The following is a 21,301-nucleotide window of genomic DNA, read 5'->3' on the forward strand; positions in this document are numbered from 1 at the left end:
GCTAGAACAAGGCAAGCAGGGAGCTCTCCATGGGTCACTGTCCCCATCCCTGTCCCCTCCCCTTACCTACTGCTTGTCCCCAACTGCTGCTATGGAGAAAGTTAACTCTATCCCAAACAGACCCAGTACAGCATTTAATTAGACCAGCTTAGAAAACCCAACAGCTTAGCCTCTCTCGGTTACAGGAATGAAAAGGATGTGTTTTATATTTGTGCACATGTACACAGAGGTATAGGAATCCAGAAAGGCAGTTTAACCGTACCGGTGGTGGTTCTCACAATGACACTCATACGACGACGGACAGGATCGAAGTTCAACACATGGAGAAGTTGGTACCTTAAAAAAAAAAAAAAAAAAAAAGAGCTTAGACTCAGTAAAAGAAAAATAACTGTAAGACAGAAAATCGTTAACAACAAGCTGCAGAAATCAATACACCCTATAAGTGGCAGCACCCACTGGGCAATGTACTTTTTACAGCTACTGCACAAGAAAATGGAGTTAAAAAAACCCAACAAAACTCCAGTGCTGCTTTGAGCACTGGACTGAGGGTGTGGGTGCCCAACCGCACATAGAGGCCTTGGGCTGAGCAGCGGCTCAGCAGCAGGGCACCACATGCTGCAGGCAGTGCCACCATCTCTGGCATTTGAACAAGAAATTTCACCATCAGGGGAGTAAGAAGTGAAATTTGCTTGTGAAGATGAGTTCTTGGGGAGTGCTGGGATTAGGTCAGAGATTCTCAGATGTCCCCCAAGGTGTGGGCACAGGGTAAAATCTAATTATTTTCATCTCAGGAGGGGAAAAATGTTACAGGGAAGGGAGCCGTATCACACAGTTTAGGCTTACAGTATCCCATTGTGAGGCCCAGCCACTGTCTGTGAGGTCAGCAAGCACCCCGTGCATCCCAGGAGCCATCTGCACAGCCAGGCACGGATGAAGGATACATGTAAGGGACTGCAGGCACTTAAGGGACCTGAATTTAGATGTCACTAAAACCACCAGCAGATTTTTGCAAGAAAGCCTTCCAGCCTGCATCTTACTGTGCTGTGCTTTGTAAAAAGCACAGGAGTTTTTGGGCAAGTCAGCAGGGTCTGACAGCCCTCATGGAACAGCTTTGACCTTGCCAGGTTGGCCACACTGACCAAACTTGACCAAGCTGGGTGGGAACCGGCACAGCGCTAGCAGCACTGTTCCTCGGCAGCACCTGCAGCACTTACATTTCAGTTTCATTCTTTTGGTTTCGTATTTTCATGAAATCATTTTCAAGTCCTAGAAAAGTGAAACCATACCTGTCAATAAACAAAAGGACAGAACAACATTGAAAACACCCATTGGCACATATTACACATTAACAACGTTCTCATTTCACCTTCTGTACTGCAGAGGAGAGCAAAAAAATTAGTGAACTCAAGCTAAAAAGCTTGGCTGGGCATTTGCTTGCTCCATGCAGAGCCTGCTATGATGTTCTGGCACTGCTCCCATGACCTGGAGAGTTGGGCACCGCAGCACACAGATGCCAAGAGCCTGTGGACGTGGTCTCCTGGGTCTCCATGAGCAAGCATATACAGCTGCAACAGCCTCCGTCTAAAACCTAGGGGCTGGCAATTGCATAGACTTTGCGTTGAAGGGGATCTTAAAGATCACCTAGCCTCAGCCCCCTGCCATGGGCAGGGATACCTTCCACTAGATCAGGTTACCCAAAGGCCCATCCAACCCAGCCTTGAGCATCTTCAGCAGGATTCAAACGTGGGTTTGATAAAAGTAACTCATCCTATTATTTTGCCACTGCATGACAAGGAAGCAATTTGGCTGCAATATGCACATGGGAACTGGTCTCCATTTCTTGGGGATTAATGTACATGGCCATGGGACCTCCAGCAAAGGAGCCTCTGCCCCAGCCAGGCACTGCAGCACCTTGGGGCTGCTCTCAGCAGTGAATACAAACCATAGCCTCCTGAGGAGCTGCTCAGGGAAGACCTTTGCAGAGCATTCCTTTTACAGAGAGCTCATTTAAACCCACAGGCTCACATGGCTTCACAGGGGTGCAGGTCAGGCCGAGCACTGGTATCACAACGTGCTTGCAGATGAAGCTGCAGTCTTGACCAGGGAAAGGGATCTATCACCTTCAGATAACCCCCACCTCCCTTCCCAACCAGAGAGAGGGAATTAAAAAACCAACATCTTCATATTCTTACTTTTCTGCGCCTTTCACCAAAGCAATTTCATCTGGGGAAGAGGAGATATAGGTGTATTTGCGTTCTGGATGTCCTATCAGCCCATCCACCTGGTCTGCTTCCTTGATCTGAACAGTGTGGCACAGGCAGAGGGCTCGCAGGAACAGCTCCTCGCGGCTCTAGGCAGGAGTGAGGGAGGGCTCGTTACCAGCTTAGTGCCGTGCATCGAGCCCACCTCGCAGCACTTGGCTGCTATTTTTGTGCATGCATATTTCAAAACACAAAAAACCTCACCCTCTCTCAGCTTCTGCTGTATTTATCCAGCCAGGAGCTGACCACAAAATCCTAAGTCAGACACACAGGTTTCTTACCTTTTCTGCTTTGCCATATTTTAGGGGTCCATCGGTCTGAGAGAAGCCATCCACCTCCGAAATGCAGTCTTTGTACTTGTGCCCATCTATACAGCACTCTATGAACTCCATGCTGTTCTCAGTCAGGGTCCCAGTTTTGTCCGTGAAGATGTACTCCACCTAGAAGCAAGCAGGCAGGCTGCCTCGCTGCACCCCCAGCCCCATGCGCTGAGGAAGGAGACCCCCAGAAACAAAGAGGCTGGGACATTTTAGTGCATCTGTGCCAATCCTAGACAGTACTTTGCTGCTATCCTAACCTGGTCGCCCAAGACACAGGTGCCCACAAGAGTTACCCCACTGTGCAGTTCTACCACCTTTGCTCCTCAGAGCAGCTCCTTTGTTTTTCAGCCCATTGCATGGGCAGCAGGAGGCAGCTCCTGAAGACTTAAAATCTGTTTCCAGGCTCTTTGTTTTCCCCTCATCCTCTTTATTGGGTCCTTTGCTATAGCTCCTAGTGACATAGCAGCTGCTGCAGGTCTGCTGCCTCCTTTGGGGGATTTTCATCTTGGTGCTGTATTTAAATTAAGTAATTGCTACTCCAAATATATATTTATTTTTTTAAAAGCAAAACAAAAAGCAGGAGGCATTACACATACCCTCCACTCAGTCCCTCTTGGTGCAGATAAGAAAGGGAAGACTGTGCTGTCTAATTGCCCCAGCAAACCCAGCAGCAGCATGGCTGCATGGGCATTGCATGCCCAGAGACACAACCGGGCAGGCATTTTTGTTAATCCTAGAAGAGACGGAGGATTTCAATTTTTAATTGAAGCAGTGAAAGCAAACCACCCTGACATGCAGAGTGCTGTGCCTGATATTCCCCAATATGGAAACAATTGGCATGACCCAATTCCTGCTCTTTCACGCACTATTTATAACCTTATCCGTTTCAAGGCAGCTTCATGGGCCTGTCTGATGCAGAGCGAGTAGAATCACGTTAAATGAAAAGTGCCACCAAACCAGCGGAAGTTCTGCCCTGAGGGGACTGCAAGGGACTGCCACAACAAGAATTCCTACCAGGGAGGACACTTTTGTCTGCATTTTCATCCAAGGAGATGCAAACAGAGCATGTTCTGACCTGCCCGAGCTCTTCATTCAGGTCAGAGGTGTTGACCAACGCCCCCTCTTTTATTTCTTCATCGTACATCTCCTTGTCCCAAGATATGAAGAAGGAACCCAAGAACTTCTGCATCTCTACTGTAACGTACATGGAGACTGGGATAATAAAGTTGAAGAGGACCATAAATGACAAGAAGTCTGTGAACATCCGCAAGACCTGCAATGGAAAGAGGAGAAGATGCAGCCTGTGCCCAACAGGCCTAGCTCAGGGGCAGTTTACAATAACACCTCTGGGGTTTTAGACAGCTTTTAAGGTTAAAAAGAAAAAAAAAAAAACAACAACCCAAAACTGAATACAGCTAAGATAGACAGCCAAATTCCATTTTACTTTGATGCAAAAAATCTGCCTTCTGCAGATCTACAAGGGTATAATACAAGAGTACATCTCACTGCTGCACAGTGACCAAAACGATGCTTTATTCAAGTATACACTGCTACAGGCTTGTTCTCATCTCAAGCAACTAGAAACAAGGAGCAAGTGGCTTGAGACCAGTCAAGCTATGGCGAGGGTACAACCGATTCAGTGACGTCCCTGTAAGTCCTACTCAATAACCCACCAAAACCGATTTCTACACACTTATACTCACTCTTCTAGGCTTGACTGCCTACGTCTCACTAAGTTTAAGAAGCTGGTTGACATGGCCTCAATTTAAGTTTACCTACTCACAATAGCTTGAGTTCAAGTAAGGATCCAGATTAAATCAGCTGCTGCATTTCTATAACACAAAGTATTTATTTATGCTTTGTCTGCTCCACACAAGCATCACCATGCACAAGCATGAGGGAGGCAGGAAAGAAACATAAACCAGCAGAGGAGACTGAAGGAAACACAGCACTTCCAGTTAGCAAACAGGGCTTGTAGGGCTGGCAGCAGACACTATCAGATTAAATGAAACCATCAGAAGAAAGCTGGAGGAGGTGCTGAAATACAAATCCACTTACCTTGAATGTCTCTCTCTCTTTTTTAGTCTTCTCATTGTACCAAGGCTCATCATTAAATGGATTACTCTGCCAGACATATTTCAGAGTCGTGCACACAGTAGCCTTGCTCAATAGGATGCACAAATACACTATCAAGAAAGCGTTGATAGATCTGAAAAATAGGTTGCTTTTTTAAATTCTTGTAGCTATTTTTATATAGAAAAATCATGCAAATAAGCAGGAACAAGACTTCTTCACTTTTAAGGGAATTGCAGAACAAGCGCTTTTGACGGTGCCGATATTCAGGGTCAGTTCATAAATTCTAACATTTCTTAATTTTGTTTTTAAATAAAAAAAGCTACTAAGTAATGCAGCTTCTTGAAAGATATGCTTAATCAAATATACAGACGTTCTACGCATGTGAAACAAAAGGCAGCCAACTAGGGTATTATTTCTGTACAAGTCATCCATAAAAAAACCCCCAAACAAATTCACAGCTTTTACCCATTTTTTGCTGACTATAAATACTCACTTTTCTACAGCAGACCGTTTCTGAGATTTCCCTTGGTAGTTCAAAGCCATTTTCGTTTCCATTCCAGTATAGACTGCAACTCCTACAGGGTATTAAAGCAGGGCTCATAAGGGACTCGCAGGCCTGGAGGGACCCAGCTTGCACTTAGCCATAAGGGGCATCGGTGTTTACATGAAACTCGAATCCCAATTGAAGAAAGAGGCATTACCCCAGGACCGTTCAACTACAGAAACCTCCGAGGCTGCTAAGAAGTGTAATTGCATATATCCCAGAGCACTCAGCAGGAGCCTATGGATCACATACAGTCAGAAAAAACATCAGTCTTCCATAACAGCCGTCACCCTCAATAACTAGTGTCTCGGACTGTTATCCTAGCACACGTTTTCAGCAAAGGATTTGGGAACAACTTCCTGCTCTTCATACCTCAGGCAAAAAGAAAAGCTTGATGAGGTGTATTAACACAACCTGCACAGCTTGGTAGCACTGCAGATACAACCAGTATCTCCTAATTTCACCCTGTCAACTTTGCAACCAGCTTGTGTACCAAATGTAACTGTACAGCCCAGGCAGACAGGCTGTAGAGAAGTATTTTCCCTCTCCAGATTTAGTGATGAACATCTACATTTGTCATTATTTATCAGAACTATTTAAATAAAGAAAATATGATGATAATAATAATAATAATAACAACAACAACTGTTCACCATAAATCTTCTTGGTATTTTTGAGGGTAGCACCTTTCAGCAACAGATTTTCAGGACCCAAAGACCTAAATGTAAAAGAAGTTATAAAATTACATCACTCAAAGAACATTCAAACTGCTTTATAATTTAGACCCAGCTATAGATTATAAAGCTAAACAGATGTTCTTTAGACGTGATAAGTTGATGTGTTTGCTAAACTGGGCATTGCTTGAGTTTGTTTTCCTCTTTATATGCTTATATTTCCACTTCATTTTACACAGACCTAATGCAAAGTTTCAAATTCAATGCGGGATTATCAGTAAGGCTTTTGAGGAATAAGTGCAAAACGTTCAGGTCTAGTATGTTCCAGTACTTATATAAAAACTTGATTTTAAAAGCACCAAACACCTGTCCATTCCAGCACAGTTGATCAACGGCACCAAAGCCGATGGCTTATTTTGCTCCCATTTGTGTTTTTATTTCCCACCCATGACGCTCTGTTGCTTCTAGGGTCTGGGTAGATTCTCCTCAGCACAAAACCCAGCCAGCACCACTCCAGTGACAGCCATATGGTTTTGCTGACTTACAAATATTATTTCCTCATTTTTTCCTGAAACACTTTGATTGATGCTCAAGTTTCTGCTTTCCCTTGCAAAACAGTATTTTGCAATTGCCTGCTAAATTTGCTGTCCATCAGCAGGGAAGGATGTTACCAGGTAGTCCCACATTGCTTCCCCAAGAGGGGACCAAACAAATCACAGGACAGCAGAAGAGCATAACTGGAGAGCCTAACTACAGGCCTTCCTTAGGAATGAAATACTTGGAACAGTTAAAGAAAAATGACCATTCCCTAATGATGACAGTGCAAGTTCAGATCTTTGAAATCTGATGTAGATGCTGAGCCTCTCTGAGGACGGCCAGCGAGACGGCTGCAAGACTAACCTGGCTACAGGCTCTTGGTTGCTTCTGTAGATGATAATTCTTCCAACAAATCTGCAATAAAAATAAGAGAAACTCATAATACAAACACATTAATGTTATAAAGAGCTACTACAGACATACTGAAAAAGTCGTAGATAGGAAAGAGAAGCAAACAAGTAAATGAGCCCATTTGGGAGTTCAGTGCTTCAGAGGGGTGGCTGTGCTCAGGACACAGAAGCCACACACGCCCCACAGTGGGGGTGCCCCCAGCAGTGGAGCAGCAGTACCATCATGCTCCATTACAGAGTGTAACACAACCCAGCAAGCCTCCTTCAAGGGATTTAATGACAAAGACCGCTTACTCCTGGAAATCATTCAGCCCAATGCATTTTACCTGGGAGGTAGTGTGGCCTAAGAATAGGCACACAGACCATCACTACAGCTGAGCTGACAAAAAATAGCTCATTACACCATGACAAGTGTTACACTGGGGAGGTTCTACTGCAAAGAAACTGAGCCCTGAAGAAGTACAATGTCGACTTTGCCATCCTACATGGAAGAAGCCCAGCAGTTTATCGCTGCCTCAAGAAAACCTTTCTGTCTGATGAAAAGAAAATGCCCTTTGCTTTGCTGAACTGTAACTTATTAGATCCCCTAACCAATGGTGCCGAGGTGACAGCAGGGAGATGACACCAGGCAGTGACAGGGCAGGACAGGCAGGAGGAGCAGACTCACTTGTAGAGGTCGGGCTGTGGCTGTTCACACTCAATCGTGGCAGTGAGGGCGTCAATGGCTTCATCCGTACAGAGTACAGTGGTATCCCGCACTGCGTAGTGAGTCTGGGCAGAGAAACACAGGCAGCGTCACCACAAGACCCCAGCAACGCAGCCAATGTTTCATCCTGTTACTTAAAATACCACCATGCAGGTGCTCATCAGCACTGGCAGCTCACCCGAGCCCTTGTCCCGCTCCCACAAAACAGCTGAAGCATCTCTCAGCTAAAGAGTGAAGCTAATGAGCTTAAGAGAAACCACAGCAGGAAGGAGCTGCTGCATATCTGTTCGGTAAGGCACGCACCAAAAGCACAGCATCTCTGGTTTCTCCCTGGGTAGTCTTGCTGCAGCCCTGGCTGGGGTGGGGGGGAAGCTGTGGGTGCCCCCGGGGCAAAGGGGCTCCTGGGGACCACTCGCCTGCCTGCTCCTGAAGGTAATTAGTCTCCAGCTCCAGCGCCCAGGGATCAGGCAGAGTGCTGGCAGACTCCAAGCTATTTTTAGCAGCTGCTGCTGCAAAGGTTCATCTCTCACAATTAACTGGAAAGCCCATGAAGGATCCACTCACTGCCTTCCAGGCTCTATTTATAGGAGCTACTCAGAGCTCCAAGTCACAGCAGGCTGCACGGCAGGCTGCCTTAATCCACCTTCATAAACAAATTCATTAAAAAAGCTTCTTCGACTCCTTAGGTTTGCATTCCCCTCCCTGCACATCCCGGGAGGAACCGTTACGTTATATGTGCTGTAGTCATAACATTATAAATACCCATCTTCATGCCGTTTTGGTAACCTGTCTGGCTTTTCATATTGAAAGCAGGCACACAAACACACACACACACACGTATCTGGTACAAATCACAGCTTTTGTGAAAGACAACTCAAAACTCCTCCTGCAGTGCCCAGTACCAAACCCAACCCTTGTGCAGGGTTTTACATCCACTGCTCCTGTCACCATGGCCACTGTGCAATTACTGAGTGATACTTCAAAGCCACCTCCTAATCAATTCCACGATCTTTACATCCTCGGTCCCTTAGCGTATTTAGAAAACACATGTTCTTTTAGATAACATATGACCAAAGATTCACGCTTCAAAGACAGAGCCCTGAAAAAATCCCTTTTATAGTTCTGCTCCAGTTGCACTTAACCAGGCATCTTTCCCATACCTCAACCTGACATGCCCCAAATACCAGAAAAATCTGACCCAGGTAGGCAGCAGATATTGGTGCAGATGAGGTTTTGTGAGTACCTGAGTGTGCTTCCCTCACCCTCCTTTTGCAGCAAACCCTGGTTCCTAATGTTAGATCTATTTCCCCAAACAGCACTTGCTTTTCTATTCCCTCTTCCCCTTCAAACTCATCTTCACCTCATCAAGAAACAGAAGACAGTTCCCAGTCACCTACAGAAATCCACAAACCAAGAAAAAAACACCACAGTGCTTGATACAGAAATTCAGCATTGCACTTGCAGACTCAAAAGTTAGTAAGAGCCAAGATTCTGCCAGTTACGTGAACTCATGCATGTAATACACCTGACACAAATAAGCAATTGCTTATTTAACACAGTTAGCTACATTCAGCCTCAAGCCACTTCAAAGCTCCACTCCTCTTCACTAGTGGAACCTGCATGGTGCATCAGCACTGCATCAGTTCCTACACAAGATTTCCAGCACCAATTGACAGCCACTCATAAAGAGGTGAGCCACAGACCCCATACAATACATATCAGATCAACAATGGTATTCCCATTGACTTCAGAGTGTGCTGGAATGAATCACATAATTTTAAAGTATCTTCCAGTCGTACTACTGCAGTTGCTAGTATCTGCATAAATATTTATCAAACACTTGAATCGTGCCTTGTCTTCTGATGTACTGAAGTTTTTTTGTTGTTGCTGCTGCTTCTTTCCCTATTTTAGAGACAGGGCAGGACGAATAAAGAAAGGAAATAAACTGAAGAGGAGATTCATCCTGAGCAAGACTAGAATTAAATTTCACTACTTGATTCAGGGAAAGGGAGAGACAGGAAAAAAACAGAAGTGATGTTTTTCTTACACTGGTGAAAAATTCCCCAAATTAATCTAGACATACTGCCTCCAACAGTCACAGATCTCACTGGAAAAGTTCAGTTAAATAACAGATGCATTGGCAGGTAGTGGGAAAGGGAGCTGAAGCAGCTGCAGGCACTGCTTTACCAATGCACAGGAGCAGGGAAACACTAACATGCTTCTCATGATGGGCAATAAGGCAGCAAAGCCGTACCGACAGACTCCATTCAGGGCAGCGCCAGAAGGAATGGCCCTTGGAGACAAGACAGAAAATAAATAATCCCCAGGGGGCTCCAGGGTTGATGCACTGAGAGTGGACGGAGGGAAGAGCTATTAAATGCAGCCACGGGGATGGGCTCCACAGACGGCTCCAGGCACCCGCGTACCCCCAAGCACTGACTCCCGAACACTGCCCAATCCATCCCTGTCACCTTGAAATTGGACTCGCCATCAAGACTTGCTGTAGTGACATAACAGGTCCCGTCAATGCTGCTAGAGGCCAAAAATATCAAGTCACAGGGGAAGGTCTCATCTGCTTTCACTTCTACTATGTCTCCAACCTGGAAGAAAGGAAACGTTTACATGAAAAGATCTCTTAGCTGTTATTAGATGGTTTCAGATTTAGCTTCTGTCAAAGCCTAGAAGAAATCTCCTTGGCTAAAAGTGAAATCAGGGTTCAAGAGGTGCATGGCTCCCTGAGCATCACTCCACAGCCCGATGGGCCGATCCAGCCCAGCACCAACTCAGAGTGCCCACGTGCCACAGTTAGCATTTATTTCTCTGTCAAATCTTGACAGAGCAAGAGCCTGTACTTGTCTGAAGTGTGGGGTGATAAATTAACATCAAACCTAAGTGTACTTTCCTGGTGTCCTTGGGAGAGTTGGAAATAGAAGAGGACTGCCTGTCCTGGAGAAGTGCAAAATGCTGACAGATCTGTCACTTGTCAGCTCCAGTACAGCTTTTGTGAGACAGCTTTTCAAAAGCAATCAAACAAAGGCAGCTTCACTCCTTAACTGGGAACAGCTCTCAGAGCATCTCATCTGAAAGTGAGCACACGCTGGGGCAGCTCTAACTGTAGCACATCCCTCCTCCCCTGCCCTCGCCTCCTTACCACACACCCTCGTGTTCCCATCGGCTTCAGTGATAACCACATGAGTTCTCTATTAACAATTACCTTGATTTTTTCACTCTCTTTCTGCACTTGTTTTGCATTTTCGACAATGAAGACATTGCTTTTGTTCACTTCATTGTCAGCTCTGTGCCTCAGCCAGTCCTCGTATCCCTAGGCGCACAAAGACAGGCAACACAAACTCATAATGAAGCAAGTAAACTAATCAAAGAGGATGAGTGGGGACGGATTGAGAGGGAGATATTTTTTTAAAAATGAATAAATTAAGCAGTCCTCAGACCTCCTTCATACCTGACAAAACATCAACCACAGTAGCTCAGACTGAAACAATTTATTTTAAAAACTTCATATGCATATTTGACAGATTCAGAACAGATTAAAATAACACACAAAAATAATCTATATGCAGTACATGCTACGAGCAGCTAAACTACTGTAACATGCTTCTATTATTCTCAGTGTTGGCAAGAACAGGCTGATAATATGAATAATACACTTAGCACCCTGCAACTCTTTCCTATGGTAACACAGGATGAGACTCTTCAGTCTTTACTGAAAGAATAAAACGTTCAGATTTGAAGCAGGTTGATTTTACTGTAGCTCTCCCTTTCTGGCCCCTGCAGAAGAAACTTCTTTTATTATTCAGTCCTTCTGTAGAGGAAATTTTAAATGGCACATGCATACGATGAGAGGAGAACAGGCTTTTAACGCTGCAAGATGAGAACCACATCTTTTCGGGACTAGCAGAGTGGTTGAACAGGCCCTGTCCATTTCATTTACCAACACAGGAGCAGAGCACGGGATATATTTGAAGAACATCTCTGCAAAGACTCAGAGAGCATTTCTAAAAAAACAGAAAAGAAAAATTCAAGTAAAGCCAGAACTACAGTGGTAACCTTTACTGACCCTCATGGCTTGCTTACAACAGTACATATAGAGATGCTTTACACTGCCAAAACAAGAGAGACCAATAACCACACTCAACACGCAGCCTCTCTTGCAAAGCACCAGTATAGGTGTGTCACCTTCTGAGAAGGGTTCCCCAAACCTACCTGTCCATTTTGGTGACTTCTGAGTATTCAAGCATATTCTCCTCAGCATATTCAAAAACATGCTCATAATTTTCTCCATTACATATCTTAAAGAGCATCTTCCTCTCCCCAAACTGACGTTCTTACCTGTTTGATAGCTGTGACAGTGATGACAAAGAAGAGCGGGAGGCCACTGGTCACTGGACTGGTTGGGGTGTCCACTATCACCTGCAAAGAAAAAAAACGTACTGCTGACAAATGGTTTTCAGGCAGCAGAAGAAACAAAAACTCTAGGAGCTGGGGAAAAAGGGTGGCTCAGTACGTTGTGGGTAAGTCACATCCCAGCAGAGGAGGGAGGGAAGGAAGGGGCACATGAGGACCAGCACAGGCATTGCGAGGAGACTATAATCCTGCCTCCTCCTGAAGGCTGTGGGATGTCCTCAGATGGGGAAAAACCCTTCCTGAAGTAGCTTGATCTTGCTCTAGCAGGAAATAAAAGCTTGGATGAACAGGCTGCTGCGTATGGGCTACAGAACTGCAATTGCTCCAAGTGCTGATGCCAACACCCTGCTCTCACCATGGGATGTGCTGGAGAGGACTGAGGCAGTGAAGGAGGATGGGGCAGAGGCAGCAGCAATGCACAAAGTGAAAACCACCCTCGTTTCTAACTGAGCCACAGGATGGCCATTTCTCCTCTTCGGCAGTGAAGACAGGGCATATCTGAACCCTAAAACATGGCTGGTTATGAAAGGGAGGACAGTACCAGTCATCTTGAACTACTGACACTCAGAGGTTAAAAACACCACCCATCAGCCCAAATTATCTATGAAATAAACATTTATGTTCCATTCTGCAATGTAAGTAAAACAGAAATTCACACTTTGTCTTTAAGCTCTCAAATTTAGAGTTCAGAGCAGCGTTTAAGCACAGCGACCACACGAGGGCCTTGGGTTGGACAGCTGGATCCATCCGGAGCTCAGTGCAGCACTTGAGCCAGCGCCACAGCAAAGACCAAGCCCTTTCATCATTCATGAAACCTTTGGGCTGTGCAAAACTGCTGTTTCTTCTGACTGTATCATGACCTTGCCCAAAGGGTAAGAACAGCAGAACAGGTTCATAACTGGGAGGGAATAACTCAAGAGGAGGACAAGCTGCACCCTCGCACCCCCTTCCAAACCAGGGCACACAAAATTGGCCATTTTTCCTGCTGTCCCCAGAGAGGATGAGAGCACGAGAGGCAGATGGTGAGGGCTGTGATGAAAGGGATGGGGAAGCTCAGCAGAAAGGCTTTGTGTCCCTACAAAGGGACTTTGTTTCCCTCTGCTTGTTTGCGCTTCTCTGGCATGCTCACAAACGGCAGCATCTGTATATTTATTGTTTCAGGTTGCCCATAAAATGCTGTGCTAAGGGCAGGACCGCTTTTATCAGCTGGGAGGAAGCTACATGGAAATTAACTCTATGAAATGCCGTACATCACAATTTCACCCTGCACTACTGGACCCAAAGAGAGAAGAAGCCAGAAGGTATTGACATGGAAGAGAGATACCACAAGATGCAACCAGGTAGTGGTGTATGAGTTAAGTAGCATGAGGGTAAACAAAGATAAACACAACAAATATTTCCAAGGAACACAAAGCTCTGGCTCACTCAGATGGGTGTAAAACATTTACAAACAGAAAGTCTGGTAGAAACCAGACTTGGAGGAACAAACTTTAGCAAGGGTGGTGCCAATTGTCACACAGACACATTGCACACAGTATGTGTGATGGACACTCACTGGAGTGGCATCATTGAAGTTTAGGCCAGTCAGCCAGAGGGGTTGGACTACATGATCTTTTGAGGTCCCTTCCAACCCCTAACATTCTGTGATTCTGTGATCTTGCAAAAATTGGACAGACCTTGGAAATACAAGAACAACTTTGCTTTTTACCTGAGAAGGGCAAGTGAGAGGGCTTCCTGCTGCCCAGCAGGAGAGTTCTCTGCACCGGACAAGATGCAGTTGTATGCATTTGTTTAAACAAACAATATGATTTCTGTCCACATGAATGCTGTATTATAGATGTATGAACACAAATATCAGATGAAGTCCCCAGAATAACTAATTTATGTACTTGGAGATGGCACTCCCTGCACATCCCGTGGCTGGATACTGCTCTTCCCCTTCACAGCTGGTGGAAAGCCAAGGGACACAAAAGCAATGAGCTGGAACATCAAAGACAGACTCTTTTGAAGCTATTTTTGAGCTGTTTTAGGACTTCAACAGCTTAATTTGGATCCACTTAAAAGTGACAAAATCTTCATGTTACTTACTAGTTTCTTCCTAAGTCATTGCTTAGGAAACCAAAGACCACAGTCCAGAAGTCATCTCCATCAATCAAAAAAGACATTTGTCATTCCTGGCACCTCCTAAATTAGCTTACTGCCATCAGCTTGGTCTACCTACAAATGCCCTTAGATTACGCTTACTCCGGGCCAGCCGTTTCCACCAGGAGTTTAATCACAGTTTCCTTTGAGTGTTGCAACAGATGAACTGAAGAAAGAGCTATTTGTATCCCTGTTAGCATGCTAATAGGTGTTTTATGTTTAATGCATGTACTTTCTCTGCCTAAAACAAGAGCTGAATTTGGAGTCACAAAGTAATAGACATTTTGATAAAGTGTTTCAGCAGCAGGTAGAGCAGATGCACCAGGCAATTCCCCAAGTGCTGTGATACTTCTCTCCTCATGCAGCATGTAGGGCAATTCCATTAATTTAAAGTAATTTAAAGATAAGCACCAACATTTAAGCTATAGATGCCATTTATCAAGGTACAACCCTTGGTATTTTAAATGAATGGAGTGGCCCTGAGTGCTTTTTTAAGGCAAGTGATGTCTCCAGAACAACGAGCACCCCGGGGCAGTCGGTTACTCTGTAGGGCAAGTGTATTAGCGCTGTCAGGTTGGGTTTTGTTCACTTGGGTTTGCTTTTTCTCTAATAGAGCATGAGGGCTGCTTCCTTATTTTAGAGATGCTCACGCAATAAAAACAAGGAGGAATAGCCAGGCTCTTCTCTCACCTGCATACACCTGTGCCCAAACTGGGTAAGCAGCTAAACTGCAATTGGTTTTGTAAGTATAACCAAGAATATCTCATGCTCTTCATGGCCAGAGGGTCAATAGATAAAATGTAATACCACATCACTAAATGGCCAACTACACAAAAAGGACATTCTGACTCGAGGGCATTGCTTCTGTTCAAGGCATATTACAAATTCAGTCTGACAAAATGGAGCAATGCCAGCAAAACCAAGAGATGGGAGGCGAGCCAGCTGACGTCGGGGTAAATTGGCCTTTCATGTAACACTGCCAGGAGGAGCCATCCTCAGCTGTTATCTTGGGATCCCCTGTTTTCTGCAGCAGCCACCAAAATGACTATAAGCCATAATTCTTTACTGTAAGGATAAAACTTTTTAGACTCTCATTTCAAACATGCAACCTAGAAGAGAGTGATACCCCAGACCTGAACCACCAACACCCCGGAGAAGCCATCTAACAGCAGGCTGTTTGCAGTAGTCACACGATGCCATTTAGTTTGCTGGGATAGAGTTTGATGCCTATTTTCAGCCCTAGAGCAGATTGTCTGCTGAGCCCCAAGCCTGAGGATTTAAAAGGTGAGTAAACACATTGTGGTGATCCTCCCAAACTCCCTTCACCCCAACACATTTTGACAGCCTGCTTTTTTTTGGTTGACAGAACAGAAAATAAGTACTTAGGTTTGCTCAGGATTTGCCTCTTAACCAAAGCCACAGAGCAGAGCAGAAAAAGTTTGTCCATATATAAAATTTGCTATTTTGTCTGTGCAGAGAAGCTTCCTGAAGCTTTGTGTTCCCAAAGCTCATGCTACACATTTTCTGAATTTTACTGAGTACAGCCTCTCTCTCCTGCTTGCCTTTAAACTCACTATAACTAAGATATATGCAAATACCTATAACTTGGGAAAAAACATAGTTCTGCAGCAGAAGTAATAAAGGTGACAAAAAACTTGATCTTAATTCTGTAACATCCGATGTATTTTCAATGGTTGACTGATCTTAACAGTTAAAGATTAAAGATGGTTTTTCAATTGTTTCAGCAAACACAATCTCAGACAGGCCCAAATATTTTAATTGTTATTAAATCTTGGATGGTGTGTCAGAATTATAACACAGCTTCCAACTAAAAAAACCCACTTATAAACACCAATAGAGTCATTCAACCTCAATTCTTGTTCAAGCTGTGCTTACCATCAGTACGCAAAGAAAACCCACCCTTGGCATCAAAGCTCTTACCTGCACGAGGAAGATGATGAGGAAGTAGAAGTTGGCAATTCTTCTAAACTGCTCAAAAAGGTTCTTCGGGAGAAAGTTCCAGAGGGTGTACTGCGGGGAGAGAGGAGGGCTCACAAACAGACCAAGGCACAGGGCTTACTGGAGACTTTGGCTACAAAATGGGAAGTATCTGCACAAAATAGGAAAGGAGTTTTCCCTTTAACCCAGTGAGGGGCATCGCAGCAAGCTGTCTGAGCAGCCCTGGTGCTCAGGCAAAGGGCCAGGTCCCTGCTTTAAAACTGGGAGCGCAATGCAGCTGGATGCCAAGATGCCACTAAGCTCCTGCTTCAGCTTCCAGCTCTCTCTGCTGGTTCATTAACAGCTGGAAGTCTCTCTCAGTTACCTGGAGTTTTTTGTTTGTTTGATTTAAAGTAGGCAACTATTTCTCTTTTGACAAAATAACCCAAACCACATGGTTGGAGACAGCGAAGAGATAAACAACATAAAAACCACAGGATCCTTTTCAAGAAACAACTTCTAGATAGGCGTTTGGAGAGATATGATTTCATGAAGAGGTAATGTACAGGGCAGAGATTTTTTTTTCCCCAAACAAATTCCAAAAAACATTTTAGAGCTGTTGTTCTATTAAAAAAAAAAAAAAGCCATGTTGCCCATACAAGTTTGTTCTTAGGTTGCTTCATTATCATTTTAAGAAGGCTGCTGAATCATTTGCTTTGGAAAACATGGAATTTAAGAACAACATGGAAAACAACAGGTCTAATATCTGATCTTTCAGTCTGCCTCAAAGACTAATAAGCAGTCAAGTCTCAAGACCAATGTCCACTTAATTATAAAAAGGTCAGGTAAGAAGATTTCATGCCTAGCAAATATAAATGGGAAAAAAAAAAAGCAAGGACAACACTTAAAAATAAATCAGGGAAGAAATAAAATCAGTGCTAAAACAAACCATTTTGTCAAAGAGGGAACTGAAACAGGGTAAGACGTCCTCTCTGAAGGACCCTCTGGCATGCCAGGGAAACATCAATGGGAACACTACACAAGTTAAACATGGTTTAACTTAAAACTTTTCCCCAATATAAACTCAGACAGCACAGAGACATAAAAACAAGTAAGATCCAAGCTGTATAAAAAGAAAGGAGAGGAAACCCCCCCTTACAGCTCAAGTACAGTAAAACCAAGCCTAACTGTATGCTGAGCATCATGCATCCTCAGCAACGTAATACGTATCCAGCTGTGTTGACAATATCAGATGCCACTTGTTTGATATTTTGCTCAAATTGGCTTCAAAACTTTTGAAATAGCTTCATAAATGTCATGGAAAAAAGCTAAGCAGAAGGCAGATGGGTGTCATCACAGTTTTCCACCATAAACAAAAGCTGCATTAATACCGTATGAATATTTCCCCTTTCATCCAAAGGGATAAACAGAGCATGGTTATTTTTGTCCTATGTCAAGAGAGAAAACACCCATCGAACGATAACAAAAAAAAATACAGGGGAATCGTATTTTTCTCTCCATTTATAAAATAATCCCCATTCCCTTTTGCAAATCCAAGTTGCTGTTGTCTCATGCTGTATTACACTTAACCTGCCCTTTCTTCCCAAAGAGAATTCCAGAAAACATTAAAAAATCCTCACTCCAAATAAACCCACAAACCCAATGTATCCATGTGCTTTGCTCCTACCCAGTCTAGAAAAAAGGAACTTGTATGCACCCCCAGTGGGACTGGGAAGAAAAAAAAAAAAAGACTAATAGAGAGGCTGGAGCTGTGGTGTAAGCTATGTAGCAGGCTGCTCCACTTCCAAAGGGACCTTTACATCCCCTTGAGGAATTCAGAGTTTCTCAATTTCAAATAAACCCAGGATGAATACATGAGCAGGGAATACATGTGCATGATGCACCCGGACAAGCAAAACAAGCTCACCTTGGAGGAGACTATCCTGTTGTCGCAGAACTTCTGTGCCACGTACGCATCTGTTTCCGAAACTGGACGGTGCCCGACCACCACGGTGCGTGTACCGACCCGCTTCTCTTCCCCAGCACACTGTCAGGGCAACCAGGAAAACGAAAAATTAGCTTCTAGCTCAAAAAAAAAAAAAAAAAAAAGGAATATTTGTATTAAAAGCTTCCAGCTTCTGAATGCACCATGCTGTAGATCGGAAATAAGGCAGCTGGAACATCAAAAATTCACTTCTCTGCCCCAGCAAATGCATGGGGAATGAAGAGGTGCACGTAAGGTCATTTAGCAAAACCAAGGCAATGCCGAGCTTGCAACTCAGGGTCCCCACTGCTGCTCAGGTGACCACTCATGTCCACCACTCTCCCGCCCCATGTGGGATGGCTGCTGCCTATACTTGCAGCCTGTGCCCACCTGCCAGGCAATTTTTCCTTCTTGAAGGAGAATATCTCTTTATCAAGCACTTCAAGTCATTAGGAATATAATTTATCTTCTATACATCTCTTCCTAGTCCCAGCCTGGAAAGTCCTTCAGTCTTGGGTTCCTACAGCAGCTCCAGGCTTTACCCGAGGGCCCCATAGAGGACAACAGAAACTGCACCCTCCTTTACACTTGCTCTCCTGTCAAACCCTCAAGTCCACCTGAAATGTCTCACCACTGCAATGGTGCACATAGACTTTGGATTTAGCTTTAAAAAAAGGTATACTTCTGCTCTTTTAAAATCTTAGATAAACCCAGAAATAACGAAGCAGACAGTTTCACATCACAAACTCCTCAAAAAGGCACGTGGGGGGCTGAGAATTGCCAGCTTGTCTTGCTGGGGGTTTAATTTAAAGCAGAATGAAATGTCACAAGTGAATGATAACCTGGTATCACCACGGCTTGGTCACAGCCCTTCTTCTCCACAGCAGACAGGGGAAGGATGAGGGGAACTACAGCAGAATAAACTCAAACGGAGGGGAAGCAGAGTGGCTCTGTGGGAGGAGAGCATCCCTTGCACGAAGCCATGAGAGACACTTGCAACACAGGGCTCTAGCAGAGATGCAGCCATCCCCACGGCCCTTGCAGGCTTCCCAGGGGAGGTCACTGCAGCCAGCAAATTAAAGACAGATCCTCCCAATCCAGCGGAGAGTGTGTTAAAATAACACAAAGTAAACAAGGGATCTGAATAGACTGAAAGTAACAGTGCTGTCCTACTTAAATGTAACTCTTCAATATTGAATTTCCAACTTCCTATAATTCCATTCAAAACCACTTGCAAACTTGTGACAAGGCAGAGGCAATGCCTTCCTGGCCAGGGAAGGCTCGCAGGTGGACAAGGCAACACTGTGGACTCCATTTCCATCAGCTTCCAGCACCATGCTGCCCAGCATGCACAAGGTTCTCGATGGATCAAGAAAGTGTATTTTCAAAAGAAACAAAACTGTGCAATAGTTTAAAACCCAGCTTTTCATTCTGTCCAGGTTCCACCCTGCATATAACAAAGCGCCCCCACCACAGATGCTTGCAGCCAAGGGAGGAGACCTGACTGGCACCAGGAAGCATTTTGCAAGGTTGAACTTAAAATTATGAAGTGAATTTAAAATGCCTGCTAAGAGCAGATGGAATGGGGGGAAAAAAAGAGCAGTCTTAGGTCAGGCTAAGGTTTTCTTAGAGTTAAAGTTTTGGATTTTAAAATACAAGCAGGGAAGACATTTGTCACTGTTCATGGTTCAAGGGCATTAGCAGGCAGCAGGGCTGCTAAAACACCAGCAGATACTATTCATACTCCATTTAGTCTTATTAATCCTCAACCCTAGAGCTTGTTGGCTTTGAAACCCCACCAGGGCAGGTGCCAAAAATGCCAAATCCCTAACCCATGTCAGCTGCTCAGCATGGGCTCAGCCTGCCGTGGGCAGATGTTCCTGGTGTACCCTGGGTCCAGCTCAGCAACCCAGTTGTCCAAAGGGTCCGTTGCAGACAGCTTGTCAAGCTGCAAGCAAAACCCAGCTAGAGAAAAGGTGCTCTGAAAGCAACCACGCTAAGACAGCAAGGCCCAGGATTAACCACTGCTTGGGGAAAGCGTAAAAAAAAAAATAAATCTAAGCCAGCACTATTCATGTACCTGGAGCAGAGGCAACTGAACGGATCCTGCTGCACCAGGGGTAGGGTCTGCCCAAAGAAAGCGGCAGATTTTCCTTCCCCCTGCTCCCCATCCACGTCTGCAGCATCTTTAGTTAAGGAGTGTTTTTACACCATGCCTAAACCCAGTTTGGTGTGCTGACTGCTCTCGCTACAGCCGTCCTCAAACCACCAGCGGCAGCCATTTCAAGCAGAAGAAAGTTTCTCACACCCCTGCACCACCCAGACGCAGAGTCAACAGCAGCCACCAGCACCCCTGTCAGCTGCTCCCACTTCCACTGGGCACAACTGGCTCCCAAACACTGATCAGGCAGGCACACGCTTTCAGCTAGGGAATGCCACCACCCTAGCACGGGCTGACCAGCCTCCCAGCCTCATTGCCACTGCCTGCAGCAGCAAACAAGACATCTTCTGAACTAGAAACTAGACCCAAAAAAGGCTCCCTGATGTATCTGCTGCATTATGGAGGTAGCAGCCGCAGGTCTCGCCAACCTGCACCTCAGGAGCAAGAGGCAGAGCCATTCATCCGTGCCACAGCAGTGCCAGGGACGAGGCAGATGGTCCCCGAGCCTGAAGTCCCCCACCCTGTCTCCGGGCAGGAGCTGGAGCCAGGCGTGCCCAGCGAGCATCCCTCCAGTGCATGGAGGAAGTAAAAGCTTCCCCTGCCCACGCTGCCAGCAGAGTGGTGGGAAGGAGCAGGGGTGAGGGTATGCCAAACACACGCATTGGCACAGAAGCAACAAAGCTCTGGTTAAAACACTCCTGGAAAAATATACACAAGTATTTACTCTGCAAGACTACCCATAGTTAGCTGTGAAAAACCTGGAGCGTGTGAAGAAGAGAAGCCAGATCCTAGATGTGGTGTGTTAGCTAACCAAGCCCACTATGCTGCTCTTCCACCCAGGTATCACCACCAGCTCCTAGGTGGTCTTTCACCCTTCAACTCCCCTTCAGTTATTTACTTGAAGCATCTCCTACAAAATGACAGCAACTCCCTTCACAGTGCAGAGGCCTTCTGCAGTGGCAGCACAGGGAGAAGTTCTCGCTCTGTGGTCTAATCAGACTCCCATCACTCCTGGCATTTCATTTCCCATTCCCTCAACCACCCCGTGGTGTCACACCACCACACAGCCACGCGAGCAGCTGGAAGGCTTCACACCACATCTCTCTTTTTCACTTCCCAGAAAGCA

At 45.1% G+C, this 21,301-nt stretch overlaps 1 protein-coding gene across 1 annotated transcript in view; it reads right to left on the minus strand.

Annotated features, from left to right (window-relative positions):
• Window positions 1-21,301, minus strand: part of ATP11C (ATPase phospholipid transporting 11C (ATP11C blood group)) — a 54,891-nt gene that overhangs the window by 18,068 nt on the left and 15,522 nt on the right. The window contains exons 2-16 of the mRNA XM_086470672.1: window positions 17,958-18,077; window positions 16,034-16,123; window positions 11,876-11,956; window positions 10,743-10,850; window positions 10,000-10,128; window positions 7,490-7,593; window positions 6,776-6,826; window positions 5,855-5,919; window positions 5,151-5,232; window positions 4,640-4,790; window positions 3,657-3,854; window positions 2,543-2,701; window positions 2,193-2,350; window positions 1,215-1,286; window positions 263-336 (exon numbers count right to left, since the gene is read on the minus strand). Coding sequence (XP_086326798.1) covers window positions 263-336; window positions 1,215-1,286; window positions 2,193-2,350; window positions 2,543-2,701; window positions 3,657-3,854; window positions 4,640-4,790; window positions 5,151-5,232; window positions 5,855-5,919; window positions 6,776-6,826; window positions 7,490-7,593; window positions 10,000-10,128; window positions 10,743-10,850; window positions 11,876-11,956; window positions 16,034-16,123; window positions 17,958-18,077 — 1,642 coding nt within the window. The remainder of the gene's footprint in view (window positions 1-262; window positions 337-1,214; window positions 1,287-2,192; window positions 2,351-2,542; window positions 2,702-3,656; window positions 3,855-4,639; window positions 4,791-5,150; window positions 5,233-5,854; window positions 5,920-6,775; window positions 6,827-7,489; window positions 7,594-9,999; window positions 10,129-10,742; window positions 10,851-11,875; window positions 11,957-16,033; window positions 16,124-17,957; window positions 18,078-21,301) is intronic.

This window comes from Leptosomus discolor, chromosome 9 (genome assembly GCF_034619465.1).
Source record: "Leptosomus discolor isolate bLepDis1 chromosome 9, bLepDis1.hap2, whole genome shotgun sequence".
In the NCBI taxonomy this organism is placed as follows: domain Eukaryota; kingdom Metazoa; phylum Chordata; class Aves; order Leptosomiformes; family Leptosomidae; genus Leptosomus; species Leptosomus discolor.